This window comes from Rhamphochromis sp. 'chilingali' (assembly GCF_963969265.1).
Source record: "Rhamphochromis sp. 'chilingali' genome assembly, chromosome: 18".
Classification (NCBI taxonomy): domain Eukaryota; kingdom Metazoa; phylum Chordata; class Actinopteri; order Cichliformes; family Cichlidae; genus Rhamphochromis; species Rhamphochromis sp. 'chilingali'.
Window position 1 is genome coordinate 27,679,767 of NC_137945.1, and position 18,832 is coordinate 27,698,598.

The 18,832-nt window shown below is 41.0% G+C and overlaps 1 protein-coding gene across 2 annotated transcripts in view; it reads left to right on the forward strand.

The window, feature by feature from the left end:
• LOC308385851 (partitioning defective 3 homolog) overlaps nt 1–18,832 on the forward strand; it is a 354,241-nt gene that overhangs the window by 207,231 nt on the left and 128,178 nt on the right. For both annotated transcript variants that reach the window (XM_080865038.1, XM_080865037.1), the window contains exon 16: nt 10,834–11,020. In XM_080865038.1, the coding sequence (XP_080721164.1) occupies nt 10,834–11,020 (187 nt within the window). The remainder of the gene's footprint in view (nt 1–10,833; nt 11,021–18,832) is intronic.

Consider the following 18,832-nt stretch of genomic DNA (forward strand, 5'->3'; position numbering starts at 1 on the left):
AGGATTCAGGGTCATCTGGTCCAGCCCTAACTATATGCTTTAGCAAAAAGGAAAGTTTTAAGCCTAATCTTAAAAGTAGAGATAGTGTCTGTCTCCCGAATCCAAACTGGAAGCTGTTTCCACAGAAGAGGGGCCTGAAAACTGAAGGCTCTGCCTCCCATTCTACTTTTAAATACTCTAGGAACAACAAGTAGGCCTGCAGAGCGAGAGCGAAGCGCTCTAATAGGGTGATATGGTACTACAAGGTCATTAAGATAAGATGGGGCCTGATTATTTAAGACCTTGTATGTGAGGAGCAGGATTTTGAATTCAATTCTGAATTTAACAGGAAGCCAATGAAGAGAAACTAATACAGGAGAAATCTGCTCTCTCTTTCTAGTCCCTCTCAGGACTCTTGCTGCAGCATTTTGGATTAACTGAAGGCTTTTCAGCGAGTTTTTTGGACATCCTGATAATAATGAATCACAGTCACACATTGTCCTTGAACGACACCCCATATTGTATGTTGCACCATATTGGATACTTAAAACCTACAGCATACACCATATGGACAAAAGTATTAGGCCACGCCACTTTGAATTCAGCTGTTTTCTGTTCCATTGCTACAGCTTTATAAAATCAGATATTCCCCAATCACCCTGTAACTGCCACAAATTTGCAGACCTGGTAATGTTAGAGAGCGGGGTCACTGAGTGCTCAAGTTCATAGTGCATAAAAGTTGCCAGTTACAAACCTCCTCTGGCCTTATCATCAGCACAAAAGTGTGCTAGGAGCTTCGAGGTATGTGTTTCCATGGTAGAGCAGCTTCTGTAGGTGTAATGTGCTTTTGTCCATATAATGCATCTTCTTAGATTATTTATTTTATTAATATTAATAATAATAAAAAAATACAATACAAGTGGAAAATATCTGTCCAGCCAAAATCCTTTCATACGCAAGCTGAAAATGTTTGTTTTTTTTCTGAGCATTTCTTCTTGGACAAGTCTCCTGTCTTTACACTTGGGAAATCCCAATTCCCTCTTGATTTTGAAACTTGTTGTTATGTTGAAGACATGTTGATAGATGATGCATTTATCTTCTTCTTTTTTTTCATTTGCCCCGACAGCCCCATGAATATTATTTTAGAGTTGTGAGTGGGCGTCGTAATTGGAAACTGTTCCTGATTGCTCACTCTGTCGCTGAGGAACTGAGTGCAGTGGTTCATGTTTAAACGTCTGTCAGTCTGTGACCACTTTTGTCAAAACACTAACGTCAGAACTGTGAACTATAGTGTTGAGTGCTCATGTAAGCATGTAGAAATGACTGCTCTGTACTGATGACTTAGAAGATCAACTTGTTAACAGTCATCACAGCTGATGGTTCCCAGTGCAAAACCGTGTCTAGTTTTCTCCCTTGTACATGCTGATTTCGTGGGGGGTTAACGCCTGAAGTGTAGTGAGGTAGTCAGATCCTGGATGGCAAAAAACAGGATAAGACTGACGTCACACTCTAATCACAATCCATAATAATGGGTGAGCATCTGTAAGAATACAAAAAGCCAGGGTAGAGATTTCATGTCATTTTAATTCTGTAAAAAGAAGTGATGCTTCACTGTCCTCTCTGATTTGTCCATAAATAAGTGCCGATGGCTTACTGTTATCCACGGCCCTTCATGACCTTGGACATGATTTAATGTCAGCAGTGTCGTTATTTACTTTGGAGGCAAATAGCATAAATATTCCTGACATAATCTTACACACGTAAATTCATCTGCCATGCAGACAACAGCTACCTACTTTAATTTAAATGAAGGCAACGCATAGTGTTGTGAAAACACGTGTGAAGCTGTCACAGTGAAGTGCATTCATCGGTGTTGATGGTAAATGTCTGCGGGTTAGACAGAGAATAGCTGTTTTTGCTCCATCTTCTTCTGCTTGTTATTTCATATGGGGCTCAGACATATTGCCTGGTGCGTGAGATGTGACAGTTGTGGTTAGGGGGCAGATATCGAGATTGGCTCAGCAAGGTCAGCAAGCATACAGCCGCCAGGGCTTGACTGACAACTTGATTTTGAGTGCATCTAACCTGCTAAATTTCTGAATCATGAAGGCCAGAGGTGTGGAGTTTGGGATATGGTGCGGCGCACTTAGTGCATTACCTACAAACTAAAAAGAACTACACGCTCGCGCAGAACCTCTGCAGCTGCTTCTACCCACTGATGTGAGCTGTGCATTCCCCTTTGGAGCAAACGGTGATTACAGACAAAACTCTGAGGCATTCCATCTCTTAAAAGACAAACAAAGGAACTCTCTAACCAAATCAAGCACTCTCCTCTGATGCTCCACTGCATTACGCTGCCTGCGCCTCTATAAATGAATCGAGACACAGAGGTAAATGGGATGGAATGGTTTTGCTGCTCAAGAATTAAGATCTGACTGTGATTGCGAGTTATTGCAGATGGCAGCAAGTCAATTCAGTGAAAATGTAAACTCCATATTTCTGCCAAGCCATGATTGTTGTTGTCGTGCGCTCTGTGTACTGTTAAAAAAAAAGAGCAAATAGCTGCAATGCTCCTCAGATGCCTTATCTCACCTTACCTTAAGTATTGATCAGAAACCTGGCTCTCTAGTCTACACCCAATATTCACAGGCTGCCTTTCTTCTGAAACACGAGGAAAAGGCCTTGAGTCTCTGGGGTAATTGGTGCAATTGAATGAAATTATAGGAATCATAATCATGGCAACAGCAGAGACATGCTCACACAGGAGACAGGTGCTATTAAGCTAGTATAGTGCCATTACATTGATCATGTGGACACTTTTGCTGTGATCTTGCCTGTAGTATTTTGGGCTGTCATTCAGGACTGTCTGCTTGGTGTGCAATTCAGCTGATCAATAGTTCCAGGTAGTCCCATTCTTGGATTGTTTCAGTAAGCCATGCAGCTCTGTGATGCTGTCAGCGTTAGCTTCACACGTGCATGAACACATCATGGCCAAAAAGCTGTATCTGCAGTCAGCAGGTGGTGAACATAAAGCACTCTGCTTGACTCCATGCTCAAAGTAGATGAGTTCTTCACTCTACTTTTTGCTTTTTTTTCATGCTATCCTTCCATCCATGCCCGTGTTTTGCCCTCTAAAGGTGAAGGGATAGAGATCTACCAAGTAAAGTAGCCGTCTCATTTACACAAAAAAGTAGGAAAGAAAGAAGGAAAGAGGAAATATGCAAGAAGGAAATATGGAGCCAAGTAAAATCTCCTGCATGTGCATACTGTGACAGCGACAGTCAGGGTTTTGCCACAAAGGTCGTTAGCATCACACCCAGCTTTTGCCTTTCCGTTCTGTCTAATTGAAAAGTGCCACCGGGTGTGGGATCCACACGCTGGGGTGAAAATTAAGGCTCGTGCACAAATGCTTTCTGTGCATGTGGCTTTTTGACCCAAACTGAGTGCATGCCTAGCAGCGAGGGACAGGTAGTGGAGTTAGACTGGAGGTGGGAACCAGGCGAGCAGAGTCCTGCTGTTGTCACACAGGAAAGAAGGTGTTTGCAGGATGTAATGTGTGCGATGCAGGCAAGGGTGTAAAATCCTGCAGGCACATTGACCCAAATTAAAAAAACAAACAAAAAAAGGTACTTGTAGAAGTTTATTTTACCCTTTAGTGATTAAAAATCCTATAAAAAAGTCATCCTTTCTTTATGCTCACCTGTCAGAAGAATAGCGAGCTCTTTTTAAAATCAGTGTGTGTATATAGTGTTACCCTGAAATTTGACCCTTTTCTCTGCTTTGCTGTGCTTATTCTTTTGAAGTGGCGTGAGCGTAAGTTTAGCAGCAATCTTTTTAATGTATTCTGTAAAAAATAAAATAAATAAATAAAAGGCAGCAGTATTTGCAAGATGCACTTTCAAGATGTTTTTCCAAAGAAAGTTTTGCGTGACATATCACCTTTAAGTTATGAAAAAACATGAGCGTGGTAATTGGCGACAATTATGGGGGTGAAGGAAGTTTTACTTTTAGAAACACTTGTGCATATCAGCAGTGTTGTATTTAAAGTATAATTTGTGTGATATTGTGGGAAAGGGAGACTCTAATCATAAAAAGTACCACACAGTAACTCTAATTTGTGTATAAAGTACAAACTAATGTTATAAACCAACCCGTTACAATGAATCAAGTGAAAGTACTTTTTTTTTCTTTAACATACTGTTTCTGGATATTGAGCTACTCTGGCTGCTGTTTGTGTGGAAAAAATATTGATGTGATTTTGATGCTGTTCCCTGAAATGCCATCTGCAGGCTAAATAAAAGCCTTGGATGTGAGTGCTGTTCTTCATTCAACACCATCGATGGCTTGACCTCTAGAAAAGAAAAACCTTTTAGTTGCTTCGTGGTAATACGTCGCAGAGTGGTGGTCAGACGATGTATTGAAGACAGTCTTTGCCGTAGCAATGACTTCCATAAATTGATGTTTTAGCATTAAGCTGTCATCACCTTAGTTTTCCAAGCATACGTGTATAATAGACACACATTTGCCAGTATGTGGTTATAGGGACCTTCAGCCAGGATTCTAAATATATAAGAAATTGACTGGATGTTAAAGGTTCTGTTCTTGTGTCCATGGGAAGCATTGATCATCTCCACGTGTCTCTATAAGTCTCACACTTTAGTAGCTGCTCTTCATATACCAGACGTCTTGATGCCATGTTTCCCTACAAGGAAGAGATTGTCATAAAGCCAATCTACTAAATGCGCTGATCAATAGCATTAATGAAGGAATCCCTTGTGGAACACTGCTGAAAAACGGCACCGATGTCCCTTGGTGTACATAAAGGCTTTCGGCTTCTGCTGGTATGTACTTAGGGTGATTACCCGCTGCTATCCGTGTATGGGTCTGATAGCTGTGACAGCATGGATCAACTAATGACCTCTCCTCCATCCACATCAATAGGCCAAAGTTTCACAGAAGGAGGAAAAGGAGGAGGGAGAACATAGAGGAAAAGAAAGTGTGAGAGTGCGTGATGGGACAGAGATGGAGGAAATCGAGCAGGAGAGGGAAGATGGAGTGAGGCTATTAGTGTGACCTTTCACCTCACAGCTCAATGTTTCAACAGGTAATGCTTGGTCAGAGGGCAGAAAGAAGAGAAGAGCGATACTCTGATCTATTTGGATGGATGCAGCCAGGTGGCCTCTGGAGCCAGAGAGCTCATCCGTCTTCGTCCGCACGCTCTGTTAGAGGGAGCAAGAACATCTTTGCTTCAGTATTGTGGCATCGGTATCAACTCATAGGAATTTCAGAAACATGTGCAGAGAGATTGGCGTGGCTTTAGCAATGTAAAAGTGAATATGCAAACTGTTTAATTACCTTTCACCTTGGAGGTTATGTTTTTGGTAGCGTGTGCATGCATCTCAACTTTCTGTCTGTAAACAAGATAGCTCGGCAGGGGTGTAGAGTGGGGTCATGTTTAATAATGCTTTAAATTTTGGCTTACGTCCACCAAGGCCTGCAAGGTCAGCTTAATTATTTATTGGTCAAAAATTGACAAAAATCCTTAAAACTATGATTTTTGCAAGTGTGGTGTATATTGTAAACATGCAGAAGGTAGTGTATAAAGACTTAAAAAGTGATAATAATGTTATATAGAGCTGTTTACTGCTAATGTTTGTTTTGACAACATACAGGGAATGATACATCAGGATTTTAAATGTCACATTACTTCGGACCTCTGACATTTTCTTCAAGGTTAAATAAGGTCAAACTTTCATAAAATGTATTTTATCTTTAAAACTTGGTTAAAATTCTGCTGACTTAGTTTGTATTACTAACATTTAGTAAATGATACTGGATACTGACCACATCTGACATCTGACCTCTGACCTAACCTTTACGTTTCTCTGCCTTTCTTTCTGGTTGACCCCAAAATGTGTTATATCTTCATAAAAAGAATGAGAATGAGCTGCCTAGTTCATTAGAAATCTACAGTCATAATAATAAACAATGAACTCAAGTTATTCATATCAAATTATTTCCAAATCAGTGGCTATTATCCATGACCCACTCCTACATAATGTTGCATAATAAAAGTAAACATCTGTCATGCTGCCCTTTTCTGATTTTACATTTAAAATTGAATTTATACAAAATACAACACCGTTCCCTTAAAAACTACCAGAATGTGAGCTGCCTTGGCTGAGGCAACACTGAAAAGTCATTTTCTAACATTACAATTAACAGCCAGGGTGATCATGTTGGACTTCAATAGGTGTCAGCGATCCTGTTAATCCTTCACAATGCACTATTATTACTAGATGGCAAACCACACCAAACAAGCTGATTTATTTTTAGCAGAACAGAAGATGTAATGAGAGGGGTCCCAGGGTGTTGTCTTCTGTGAGCCTGCTTCTGTCAGTGTGACTCACATGAGGCTATCTTTAATCACAGTGTGAGAAAGGTCATGATGACATCATCAGATTGCCACAGGTCTCTTTCCTTAACCCCAAAGATGGTAAGCATCTATGTAACAATTACCTAATAGCCCCTTTGTAAAACATTAGCCTGCTGTGAACAATTACTCATTATCAGAGTAAAAATAGTCCCTTCACGACTCAGCATATGTATTTCTCAGATAAGTGAGTTGAAGTCCAGATAACTGCATGAAAAATTCCATAGTTTCTGTCGTTTTTTTTCTTTTTTACGTTATCACCTCAGGGTGCTTTATAATGTAAGGTAGAGACCATACAATAATGCAGAGAAAACCCCAACAATCAAACAACCGCCTGTGAGCAAGCACTTGGCGACAGTAGGAGGGAAAAACTCCTTTTTATCAGGAAGAAATGTCCAGTAGAACAAAATTTCAGAAGAGGGGCAGCCTTATGCTGCGACTGGTTGGGTGTGATGGGAGTAAAACGACGCTCAACAATTACAAAAGAAGGCCTTAAGAATATTCTTGCTCATTATTTCATCAGCACTTTGCATTAAGAATCACTTCTCCATAACAAACAGAAGTGACTTTCAAAATGCCTCCATCACTAGTTATTCCGAGTTCCAACACACATGACTGTTCACCGTGTCGATCTGGCTGGCTCGTCAGCTACTGTGAGGAGCTGATAAAAGACAATGGTGTTAAAGCAGTGAGTGAGCTGCTCCATCTGAGCCTCGCTGTTCCAAGTTGCTGAAAAGCGTCTGCCTCTATTCCCACTCCGCCCTTTGCTCAGCCAAGTTTTATGAACCACAGTGTGATTTAACTCGTATCAACATATTGTTCCCTGTGAGCCATTTTCTCTTTGTCTTCTCCAGCCAACCTTAGTCTCGTCTGTTTCATTGTCCCGGTTAGTCATGTTCAGAGTCAAGTATCATGAGTAGGCGGGCTGTGATTTCCCTCTATGCTGATTATGCTGACAGCTGCAGAAAAGCATTCGCTGCAGTTTCTAATTATATTTTCACCTTTGAAAGCATCGGCACGGCCCCGGTTTTTCCTGCGCACTCTTCATACAGTGCTGTAGTGCATGTGCACATAGGCACGGAAGTGGTAACTGTAACGACTTTTCTTCTGCAGTGGTGGTCACTTGTGTCAAGGGGTCCTGACTGGAAATATTTCATGAAGCTGGGAGAAAAGCCTGCAGACTTTCTAATTAAAGCAGTGTCCTCTAGCAAAGTGGACCGTGACACAAGTGTATGTAAGGTGATTATAGATGGTGTGTCGTCTTAAAGAGAGCATATTGTAAGTTTGAGCAAATGTTCTGTCCGTGTGTGGTGTAAGTGAACATGCACTAAAAGTTTTAAAGTTTTATTTTGGGTGGGTTTTTTTTGTTTTTTTTTAGAAAGACATAGTTAATACTCTGTGTCTGTTCAGGGTTGCTGCTGCAGTCAAAGTCTCTGTTGCTGATGCAACCGAGAAGCAATTCCATCTACTTACTAAGGGAATGTAAATGCAGGTATAAGAAAAGCCCCCGTGGAAACACAACCGCAGGGCATCTTTTACTGACACTGTCGCACTTTTGCTAAACTGACTGTAAAGCATGACATTTGAAATTTTGAAGGGAAAATGACTAAGTAGTGCTGTCATGACAGAAAAGGCTCAGAAAATAAGGTCAGATATATCCTTAGAATTCTACACGTATATTACTTATACAGATTTACAGAAGCAAAACCATATCTATTTATTCTCACTTTAATAGACTGTGCAGATTTTACTTACCTTCATTTCCCTTGATCCTAGACATTATTGAAAGAAACTATCATAATAACTTGAGAAATTACTTCAACCACTTTTATTAATAATCAAAATTCAACTATAAAATAACTGAATTTTCTTGGTCTGTCTACTGTGAGAATGATACATTTAGCTTAGCCTAATTGACTTCCTGGACTTATCACTGCCATTACTCCAATACTCCTGATTTACAGTACAGGGGGAATTCAATCACCCGCGGTTCTCTGTCAAGCTGTCTGAGTGAGAAATGGCCTTCATTTCACCTGTACAGTGTTGGTAGCCATCTTAACTGCTTTAGATTAGCAATCTAAAGACAAAAGGACTAGGCTCTCAGTAGAACCGGTTAACAGATGCAAAAGTATGGTCATGTGAAAAAGAAGGTTTCACATGACTTTGCAGTCACGGGTGTAGTTAGTAAAAAACTAAGTACCTCTATAAAAGCAGCCTTTGTAAGGAGCATTCAGTTTGCTGGTATGGTGCACTCAGATGTGTGTTAACACAATGCCACAATCTTCCCAGGAGTGTACATCCATGTAAATCCCCCCCAAGGTTTGACTGTGACTCTGCAGGTCTCAGTTAGAATGTTAAATATTAAAGTTTAAGTTGGTAGATTAGAAAATGACTGAACAAGTATGGCTTGTTTGGAAGTGTTCCCCCTTATCTTTTAAGAACAGCAGCACGGCTGTTCAATTGCATCTGAATGAATCAAATAGTGGAGTTGTTTGTTATGTAGTGTTACAACACAGCACAGCGCAAACACTTCATACCACCTCTGAAGGACAGTGATGGAGGGGGTCATGATTTGGGATTGTCTTGGAGCTACAGGACCTGGCCGTCTTGCTGTCTTCAAGTTGACCGTGAGGTCCTCTGAGACAAATGTTAGGCCAGCTGTTGGCTAAAGTTTGGCTGAAAATAGTTCATGCAACAGAACAAACACAGCAGCAAATCTACATCAGAATAGCTAAAGACGAATCAAAGTTGCAACATGCCAGAGTCCTGACCTGAAACTGACTGAAATGCTGTGGCCAGACCTTAAAAGAGCCCATTTAAGACTTCCCACAAACCCCAATGAAATGAAACAACACTTTTTTAAAGAGCACTCCATGATTCCTCCGCAACGACACAAGACACTGAAAGCTGTACAGAAAACAATTACTCCAAGTTAAAGCTGTTAAAGCTGCAGTTACCAAACCTGACAGTTTCTTTTAATGACCACTTGAGCCTTGCTACACAAGCAAGTCAATCCCCATAGACTTTCAAAGTAAAATGTCAGCCTTCACAGCCTTCACAGCAATAAAGAGTTATCTTATCTTATCTTATCTTATCTTATCTTATCTTAATATGGTGGTACTACAAAAACTCTTTGGCCTCCATAGATAATTTCCCAGTTATAAGAACTGTACGGCGGAAAAGTTTTTTGGTGTTGTTTTGTGCTTCACTGGTTTGGATTGGACAAATCTCCTCTGTCACACGTCAACATGGCAAATCACCTAAAAAACGCACCTTTCCACATTGACTTTCATTGGCGCTGTGAGTGCTGGATAAGCGCGCCTTTATTTCTGTCCTCTCCCACGCAGCTCTGTTTTGTTTCTTTGTTTTTTTTTCTTCCCTTTTTTTTAATCTCCAAGTACCGAAACTAAACTATACCGCTCGCTGCTGCATTGATTGGTGCTGAGATTTACTTCCACAATGTGCATTTATCATTCGTCGGGCCCCAGTGAAATTAAATGACTCTCAGATTCATGTTGGGATCCTGCCAGAGTAAATATTGTTGTCTGCTGCTAGTGATTACACACAATTGTTCCTAAGCTATTAAATTTGCAAAATACCTCTGTGATAATGGAAACAAAAGCAACGACCACAGGAAGTCCAGAATCTCTGAAAGACTTTGTCTAATGGCAAGCAGGTGTGTGGCTGAATTCACGTCTCATCACTTGTCTCGCGTTCGGATCGGCCACGAAGAAGTCGTGCGCAGATCGGCTTTCAGAATGAAGCTTCCGCCTCTTCATTGTAATGCCACTTCTCATGCTGTTGAACAACCCTTCTGTTGCCCTTGGCGCTGAGTGCCAGCACATTCCCCATTGACTTTGACTCCTGAGGAGCAGCAAAAGAGCGATTCAAAGAAGTCCTCAGCGGGGAGGGTCAGGCGGGACAGAATACAGATCAGGGAGAGGCCTTTTTCTGCTTGTATTTGTCCTTGGAGGACAGTGAAGGAGAATAGCTAAAACTACCCGGGTCCAGAACTTTTGCCTGTGACATTAAGAGACTGGATAGACATTAGAGCACTTTGTGTTTGTCTTATGAGTCCTCATGGCCACTTAGACTTTCCATGAGTGAACTGTGCTATCATTTAGAAGATGTTTGTTATTTCCTTTCAGTACTGCTACTCCAGATAAGAGCAGAAATCCACTAGTTTTGCAAAATAACGTCCTCAGCATTATCTGTTTGCAGTGTCATGCTGTTAATTAGGAACGCAAGATAAAATTATATTTACACAAATATGTCTGCACATGGGGTGTGTGCGTTTAAAAAAAAAAGTTTAATAAATGGGTCTTGACACAGTTTTGTATTTTATAATTGAAATGAAGCTCAAATATACGTGGTCACACTCCATTTGCTAATCAGTCTCTCCTTGTCCTGGTTTTTCTCAGGTCGCTCCCAGCTCTCTCCGACTGTGAACATGCCACAGGACGACATAGTAATGATCGAAGACGACAGGCCACCCCTGCTCCCTTCCCACCTGTCTGACCAGTCGTCGTCCAGCTCCCATGATGACATGGGTTTTGTGGGAGAAAACCCAGTTCCCTGGATTCATGAGCTGCCCGGACAGAATGAATGGTAAGCTGCAGGTTGTTCTCACTTTGTGGGAGAGTCGGCTGAATTATTTATGGCTTGATGGACTTCAGACGGCCCCCTTTGTGGGAGAGAGTAGGACAGAGTTTATATGATGTGTAGGCTGGCTAGTTTGTTAGCACAGCCAAAGTCTCCACCGCTGAGGTGGGAGATTATGTTTACCCAGAACTGGTCCAGGAAAGAAGAGCATCACAGTTTTTGGATTGAAGATTTTGCAGAATGTCATACCAGTTAATTATGATTATTTATTTATTTTTTGACCGAATGTGCATGCATTTTCAGCAACTATTTCCCACATTTATTAGATATTGTAATGGTTTTTCCTTGGTAGAAATTGGTAAACGGGACAGTCTTACTGCCGTAACGAACCAGGAAATAAAGTTTTCATATCGTACACCAAGTTCACTGTAGGACAGTAATGACATTCTGCTTTAGGGCTCTGCTTGGAATCCTAAAATATGAGTCTGGGTATAGGTGTGTGTGTGTGTGTGTGTCTGTGTGTCTGTGTGTGTGTCTGTGTGTGTGTGTCTGTGTGTGTGTGTCTGTGTGTGTGTCTGTGTGTGTGTCTGTGTGAGAGAGAGACTGTAATGGAATCAGCAGCAGTAGTCACACAGCAACACTCTTGGGGACCCATATTCTTCTTCCAGCACTCCAACCCTCACCACCTGTGGGATTTTGGCACCCCACTCAGTCTGCAGCCCGACTGGTGCCACCCTCCTGACATATTTCGGCATGTAAATGAGACTTGGATTCTTCAACATTTTCAGAACAACAAGCTCTTAAAGAGTTTAGCTAGATAAGAAGAGGAACCAGTAGACACAAAGGAAAGAAAAGGGGTGAGGGTGTAGAAAAAGGAAAGGCATTTCAACCCTTATATCTGCTTTAAAATAGCCAGTAGTTACTCTAAAATTTCCTGACATTTCCTGAATTGATTGCATTGTTCAGTTACCGGAAATGTATTTCCAAGACATCCAATCATCTTGTAATTCTTGTCGGAATGACAGAGACAAAAGAAATCAGCAACTGCATTTCCACTCACCACTCATTGTTTCTAATTCTTGCATTCTTTCTTTGTTGTTGCTGGTGGTTTTTTTTTTTTTTTTTGTGATGATTGGCTGTTTGAGGCCACATGGATGGATGCAGCAAGTGGCTTGAAGATGATGTTTTTGGCTGCCACAGATAGAGATGCTCTGTCTGTTTCTCTCCTTTTTATTATTATTATTTTTATATCGTTTTCCCTGGAGACTCTCTACCCTCTCACTCTTCTTTTTCTCTCTCTCTGTCTCATTCATTATAAATGACTGGATTTGCTCAGCATGCCTGTTGTGCACGTGATGTCAGAGGTTTGTCATAGTGGATTAGGTCCACAGCGCATGGCTGAAATGCACTCAGGTTTCCTCACACGCTCCCCGTCTATAAACTCACACAAATGCACAACCGCACGCACATATGCACACGCACATGCATGATGTAAGCCCATAAGGCAGGAGTGCACTATATAGCACTGCCTAGGGTTATTCTGAATAATTCATGTCTCTCTCTCACACACACACAAACACACATCATGCACACATTTTTTTTATGCAAATGCTTACAGCTGCTTAAACGCATCAAGTGTGTATCATCATTCTGACTGACTTACACCCTTTCTCATTTCCCTTTTCAAGTGCCCCCAATATCCCACCAAACACACACGCACACACTTATACACAGAGTTAACAGGCGTATTGAGCCAGCAGGGGATGTGGGTCAGCCAGACTCCAATGTACCGGAACTGTTACTTTTTAATTAAGCTCTGCACCAGTGCTGCCAGGGGTCTATATGCACTGAATATGTATTGTACAGAACTGTGAAAGTCACACCTTTGGCTTCCAGTATTATTCAGCCTTCCATCGTCTTGGGAGATGCCTTGCCAAGGCCATACACCTACAGTGAATGCACAAAGTGCAAAAAAGGCTGGTTGGCTGATAAAATCATTGTAATTCATGACCTTTCTGTTATTGGTCTTCACTTTTTTCACTTACTGGAATTGAACAAATTCACATTTGGTGTTTTCTGCTATTTAATTCCCTTTATTCATTTGTTGTTGTTGTTTTTAATCACTTTCACTCTATGTGACTCTGTTCACACACACTAATACATACCAGCTGCTTTGTGACATTCATTCAAGCTTAGTTTGTCTATCAGTCGTTTCTGTTGCTGATTTCAGCCTCTAGGATTTTATAAAAGTACATTCTCAGCTTTCAGTTCAATTCCATTCAGCTCAGTTCAATTCAGTTGTATACATGTTGTCTACATAGCACCCCGACAATCAGATGGCCCCCTTATAAACAAGCATTTGGCGACCATGGGAAGGCAGAACTCCGGCGTAACCAGAGGCAGGGCTGTGGCCCTCAAGATAAATGGTTGGTCATTAAGGAAGATACCCCATCTCATATATATTGTGATGAAATATTAGAACAACCTGTTATTTATTTTATTCTTAAAATCACTTGGTACTATTTCCCCATGGTGCATGTTTTGAGTATGTGTGCTTGTCTTTGTTCATATTTTACCGAGTGAAAACGTAAGCCTGTGTTTCCCTCCCTTCATACTTAGTGCTCCCTCAGCGTTTCATCACTTTTACAGGCCTGAAATGAACATAAAATGAGTTGTAAATATTACAACTCTGCGTTTGTAGATCTTAAAATGGTAATGCACAAAGAGCCAAGCTTTTATGTGTTGTTGCTATATTACAGACCGTTTTATTGCTATGGTTGTTACTACTGGCAGTGACGTGTTGCGCTTAGTCAAACTAGATTGGGACTTGAAGTCAGTCACTAGATAAAGTCTGCCCTAAAGTCTAGATAATCTACTGTAAAAGTTCCTTAGAGATGCACTTGACTGAAGCTGCAGCCAGCTGTAGAAATCGGTGTTTGCATTGCTTAAGTCCAAGATGTCAGTGAGCAGGGTTAAAGAGTGTGTGAGCATGATTCAAAGAGTTGATGGAAGCCAGCACGTCTGTCAGGTTCCACTGGGTAAACAAGTGGTTGTAAATTATTACTTTGAATATCTGTGGTCCTGACCTGAAGCAATAACTCCCTAAGCTGTGCCTCCTCCTTCCTTCATTGGTTTGAATCCAAAGCCAAACAGGAAAGGCCATGTCCAAATGATTTACAGCACAACAGATACAAAGAGAGGTTTGATATTACAGCTTTGCACAATAATTTGGATCAGTGCAAAGATCAAAGGTTTTTTTTCTTCCAAACATGGAACAGTGTCAGAGAAATTTAAAAAAAGAAAGTGTATTTTAACGTCAGGCTCTTTTAAAGATGCAAATGAATGTTTCTAGTTTCCACCTGGTTTTCATCCCACAAGTTGACAAAGTGCAGTTGCAGGGTGTGTCTGTAAAAAACGGTCCACTTCTAGTTGTTTTTAAGGGCGCCTTTATACTCCAAATAATGAGCTTGTTGTTGTATAATCTCAAGAACTCTGAAATAAGACATCCAAATTTGCAAAAAATCACATTTTAAGATGTTTACTTTCAGTCAGTTTCAAAACTAACTGCTTTCTAAAGTGTCCCTGAAAGGTCAAAGGTCACTGCAGCAAAGCCCCAGCAAATAGAAGAAATGCTGCAAAAGCTCACAAAAAAAACCAAAAGGTGAAAAACCTTCCAGAGAGACAATAATGTGACGGAACAGCTAACAGTAGGGGACAAGCTAACAGCTAAACGGCTAATAGCAACATGTATCTACAGTATTACATGACCCATGTGATTAAAACACACATTGCCTGCATCTTTTTCTCCCTCACAGCACAGAAGAATCCTCTGCTTCTTTTAAGTCTTAGTGCAATCCTTCGCATGTTTTGGTTTCTATCTCTTCGGAAGCTGTTCCCTAAAAACACTTCCATTGTGGGGTTTTTTTGCAAGATTTTTTTTTTTACTTCCTTTGTGTTTCATTCAGTTTCTGTTGTGTTTTATGTGCTTTTGCAGTGTTTTTCTTTGTTGCTGGTGTTTTCTTATGTTGCATTGTATTTGACCTCTTAGGGCCACCGTAGCTTAGAGACAATCACAAAGTTTTACTTTTACCTTTGATTCTGTCTGCTCAGCACCATGGGCTACATCTGTGTAAATCTGTATGAATACTGCTCCTTCACAGTAATCCTTCCCTTCGGTCCTTCGTGAAATCCTCACTGAGGATGCATTCAGCTGCGTCCTTCAGAAGCAAAAGTACCAGTTCTTAAAAGTACTCACATGTTCATATTGCAGTGTAGCATGGGAAGAAATCAAAATAAAAGACTGTGCTTGGGAGAAGACAAGTGCTCAAATCATCTTCTTGAAGATGAGTCTCTGTGAGAGAATGCAAATTTCTCTCCTCCTAACAATAAAAGCTTCCTGTTTCCACAGTGATTTGGTTTTTAGTTATTTAGCTCCTCATTAACCCACCTCTATTTCTCACACTAAATGTAACTGACTCTAATAATAAATCAAAGTTTAATAAAGTATTCATGACAAGTATTCAACTTGAAATGAAATGTAACAGGTGGCAAAAGCAATGCTTGTAACAGCTTATCAACACCTTTGCCTTTAATTACAAGATATTATAGTATATACTGCATTTTATGTTTAAAATTTAACTTTTCCCCATAAAGGCCGTTGTGTGTTAAATGCCCAACTTTGAAAGATAACCATTTTTACATGGTAGTGCAGTGTTTTGGTCTCTGTGGCTAGTTCCACTTGGATACCCTGTAACTGTTCTGCTACTTTAAACTGTTGAACTGTAACCCTTGACAGTGTTTACAGTTTAAGAGCTGTTATAATATTATAATTGCCTGGGAAAAATATGACCAACTGTTTGTCATAGTTTGTCCAAGAAGTTCATTCAGCAGTTTTTACCACTCAACCTCAAAGGCTTGGGGTGTTGTCATCACCCCGGCGGGTGGGTGGCTAGGTGGGCGACGTGGACACCAAAATTCATGAATATGATAACTTGAGAACCTAAGTGATGTATGATTTTCAAAGTGACACCACAATTGCATCTCCTTGCATCTTTTTTATTTGAATACCGGTGATATTAGACATTATAAGGTCAGAGGTCAGATTTTCTGAACATCTTGCGAACACGTTAACTCAAGAAGGTCACCAGTACAAGTCACGTAGGATTTTCAAATTTATAGGTGTACTTACTAAGAGCTACTAAGTGGTGGCACTGGCAGCCAACAGTTTTTGGCAATTGAAATCTTAGCATTTAAATTTGTGTGTTACTAATAATCTGATATCTCAGTCTCTTCATTGCCCCCGTTAAACCTTCTTATCTAAATAACATAATTTTGTCTCATTTCTGTGCCCAGATGCCAGTAAAGATTCAAAATAAAGCTACTGGAGTTCAAAAACTAATGACTGGTGTTACAGTGCCTACGTCCATTTTCTATATACAACTTGGAATTAAATATTAAACCCTGGGTTTCATGGAACACCAAGTTGCGGGGTTACCTGCCAATACAAGTTATTTTAAAATAATATAAGTATCACAGATGCAGACTTATTCAAAATTACCCATCATTTTCTCACTTGGACCGTTAGGGGCACTGTCACAACACTAATCTACACAAGACTACCGTGTCTGCCCTCGTCCTGCTTTGGACCTCAGCCTGGGTAAGGCTGACAGAGTGGAAGATGGGTGTCAATTCTCATTAAGCGGAGAGAGAAGAGAAACGGACAGCAAGAGCGACGGAGAGGAAGCATGAGAGCGAGAGAGAGACAACTAGACTGTGTCCTTCTCTGTCTTTGTGAGATGTCACAGGTGGAAACATCATTTCCCAGGCAGCTCCGAAACACTCTGTCAAGCAGCAAGGATGGAGAAGGACTCCAGACAAGCGTACCCACACATCCATTTTTCACACCCGCAAATACACACAGCCGTGCCGGTGCTCTCAGTCTCACGAGTGTTTAGATACACATTGGCTGGTAAACAATTTCGCAAATTAACATATAAAGTGGAAACGGTTCGCGCGGACACGAACAAACAAACTTTGCAGGCGGACTGCCTACTTCGGTTGACTCCCTAATAGTCTCTGTCATCAGCAGTGTAACTAAGGATCACAAGTGCTCTGTTAAGCACATGTTTTTCCCATCAAACTATCAGCATAACTACATATAAATGCAAACAGCCCTGCAGCACAGGCGTGGATGCATTCACACACAATTTCACTAATCTCAAATTTCCATTTAAGTTGGTAGTGACTTAAAGGCCAGACGGCTCACACACTCACACAGCTTCACAGCATATTTGGACCTTTTTTTCTTTAAATGCTATCATTCCCTTCTAGATTTATGAATACGGTGAATATGTCTCATTTCTGTGCCCTCCCTTCACCGACTTCCTGCATCGCACACTCTGTGTCTGTGTGCGACCTGCTCTGTGTCACTGTGACAGGAGTTAAGCTAACCTAGCCTGCGCACGCACCAAAATATATCTTTGCCCGGTCCTTGTCAGTCGTCGTCGTGTACGAGCAGACCGGAGCAGTCCATCTAGCCAAACTCAATTAAAAGCTTCGTAAACCAGGCAGGGAAAGAATGAGAGGGTCGGCACAGGAGGGAGCAGACGGACAAAGAGGTCTTAATTGATCTTGTTCTCTCTCTCTCTGCCTCTCTCAGCAACTTCATCACAATTAAAAGGGAATTACGGCAAATCGCAGGTGCAGCTGCTCCGCTGTGTGGCACTGATCGAACCGCGCTGTCTTACAGTTTTTATATCCGCGTTTAAAGTCTGATGATTTATGTGTGCAATTAAGCGAGTGAAGCAAAAGCAGCTATATGAGACATCCCTTGTTAAAATCCACTTGCGTTTAAGAAATAAACAAAATAAAAGTAATCTCGTATTTCACCTTTCTTTTCTACTAGCCAGTATTTGGACTGTCTGGTGTCCACTGGTGCACATGCTAGGAAAACAAACCTCTGCACCAACTTCTCATGCAGGACTTCATACAGTGATTGAAGGCAGCTCCAAGCTCCCCGACTCAGCTATGCATCCAAGCAGTCAACTGAATCGCCCTCCTCAAACCTCAGAATAACTATTTCAGAAGCACCTTGCTGGGCATTGCTCTCCACCTCTTGCCCCCTCTCCAAGGCGCTGAAACTAATACAAAGAACCCCACCCGGTCAGACTTAGCTGCACTAAGAAGTAGTAGAAACTTAACTCTTTGGGGTCAGTTTGAAACACAAGTGAAAAAGGTTTGAGTAAAAGAAAGAGAGGAAGTTTGAAAAGAAACAGTGTCACCAGGGTAATTGTGAGCGCAGAGGGCTTTTAACACACGCCGCTTAGCAACGAGGCCAATGTGCAGTTTGACACGTTCAACTTCCTGCGAGGAAGTAAGGAGTGATGTAAAATGTAAGTTAAAGCTGTGGATTTGCCTGTGAGCAATCCTCAGCGCTGTTTAATTTTAGATGATGGGAGCACTTTGAATGGGAGGAAAGCAGTAAGTAATGTTCTTACTATAGTGATCATAGCATGTGTATGCATATAATTCTGTATGTACCCTATTTCCCCCATTAACGGATGGACCAAATGAAATGAACATCGACAGGCAAAAAAAACATTCATTATGGATCCCATTATAATTTTTTTGAATTCTGTGACTGGAATTTTGTTTGAGTCACTGCTAAATACAAAATAAAGAATCTGAAAAACCACTAATGTATCATGTAACATCTGTCTAAATACAGTCCAGAGACGTGGACTGGCTCTATGGTCTGAAGAAGGAAGTGTGCCATTCTTTAGACGACCGAATTCATCTTCTAATTGGCCACGCTGTATT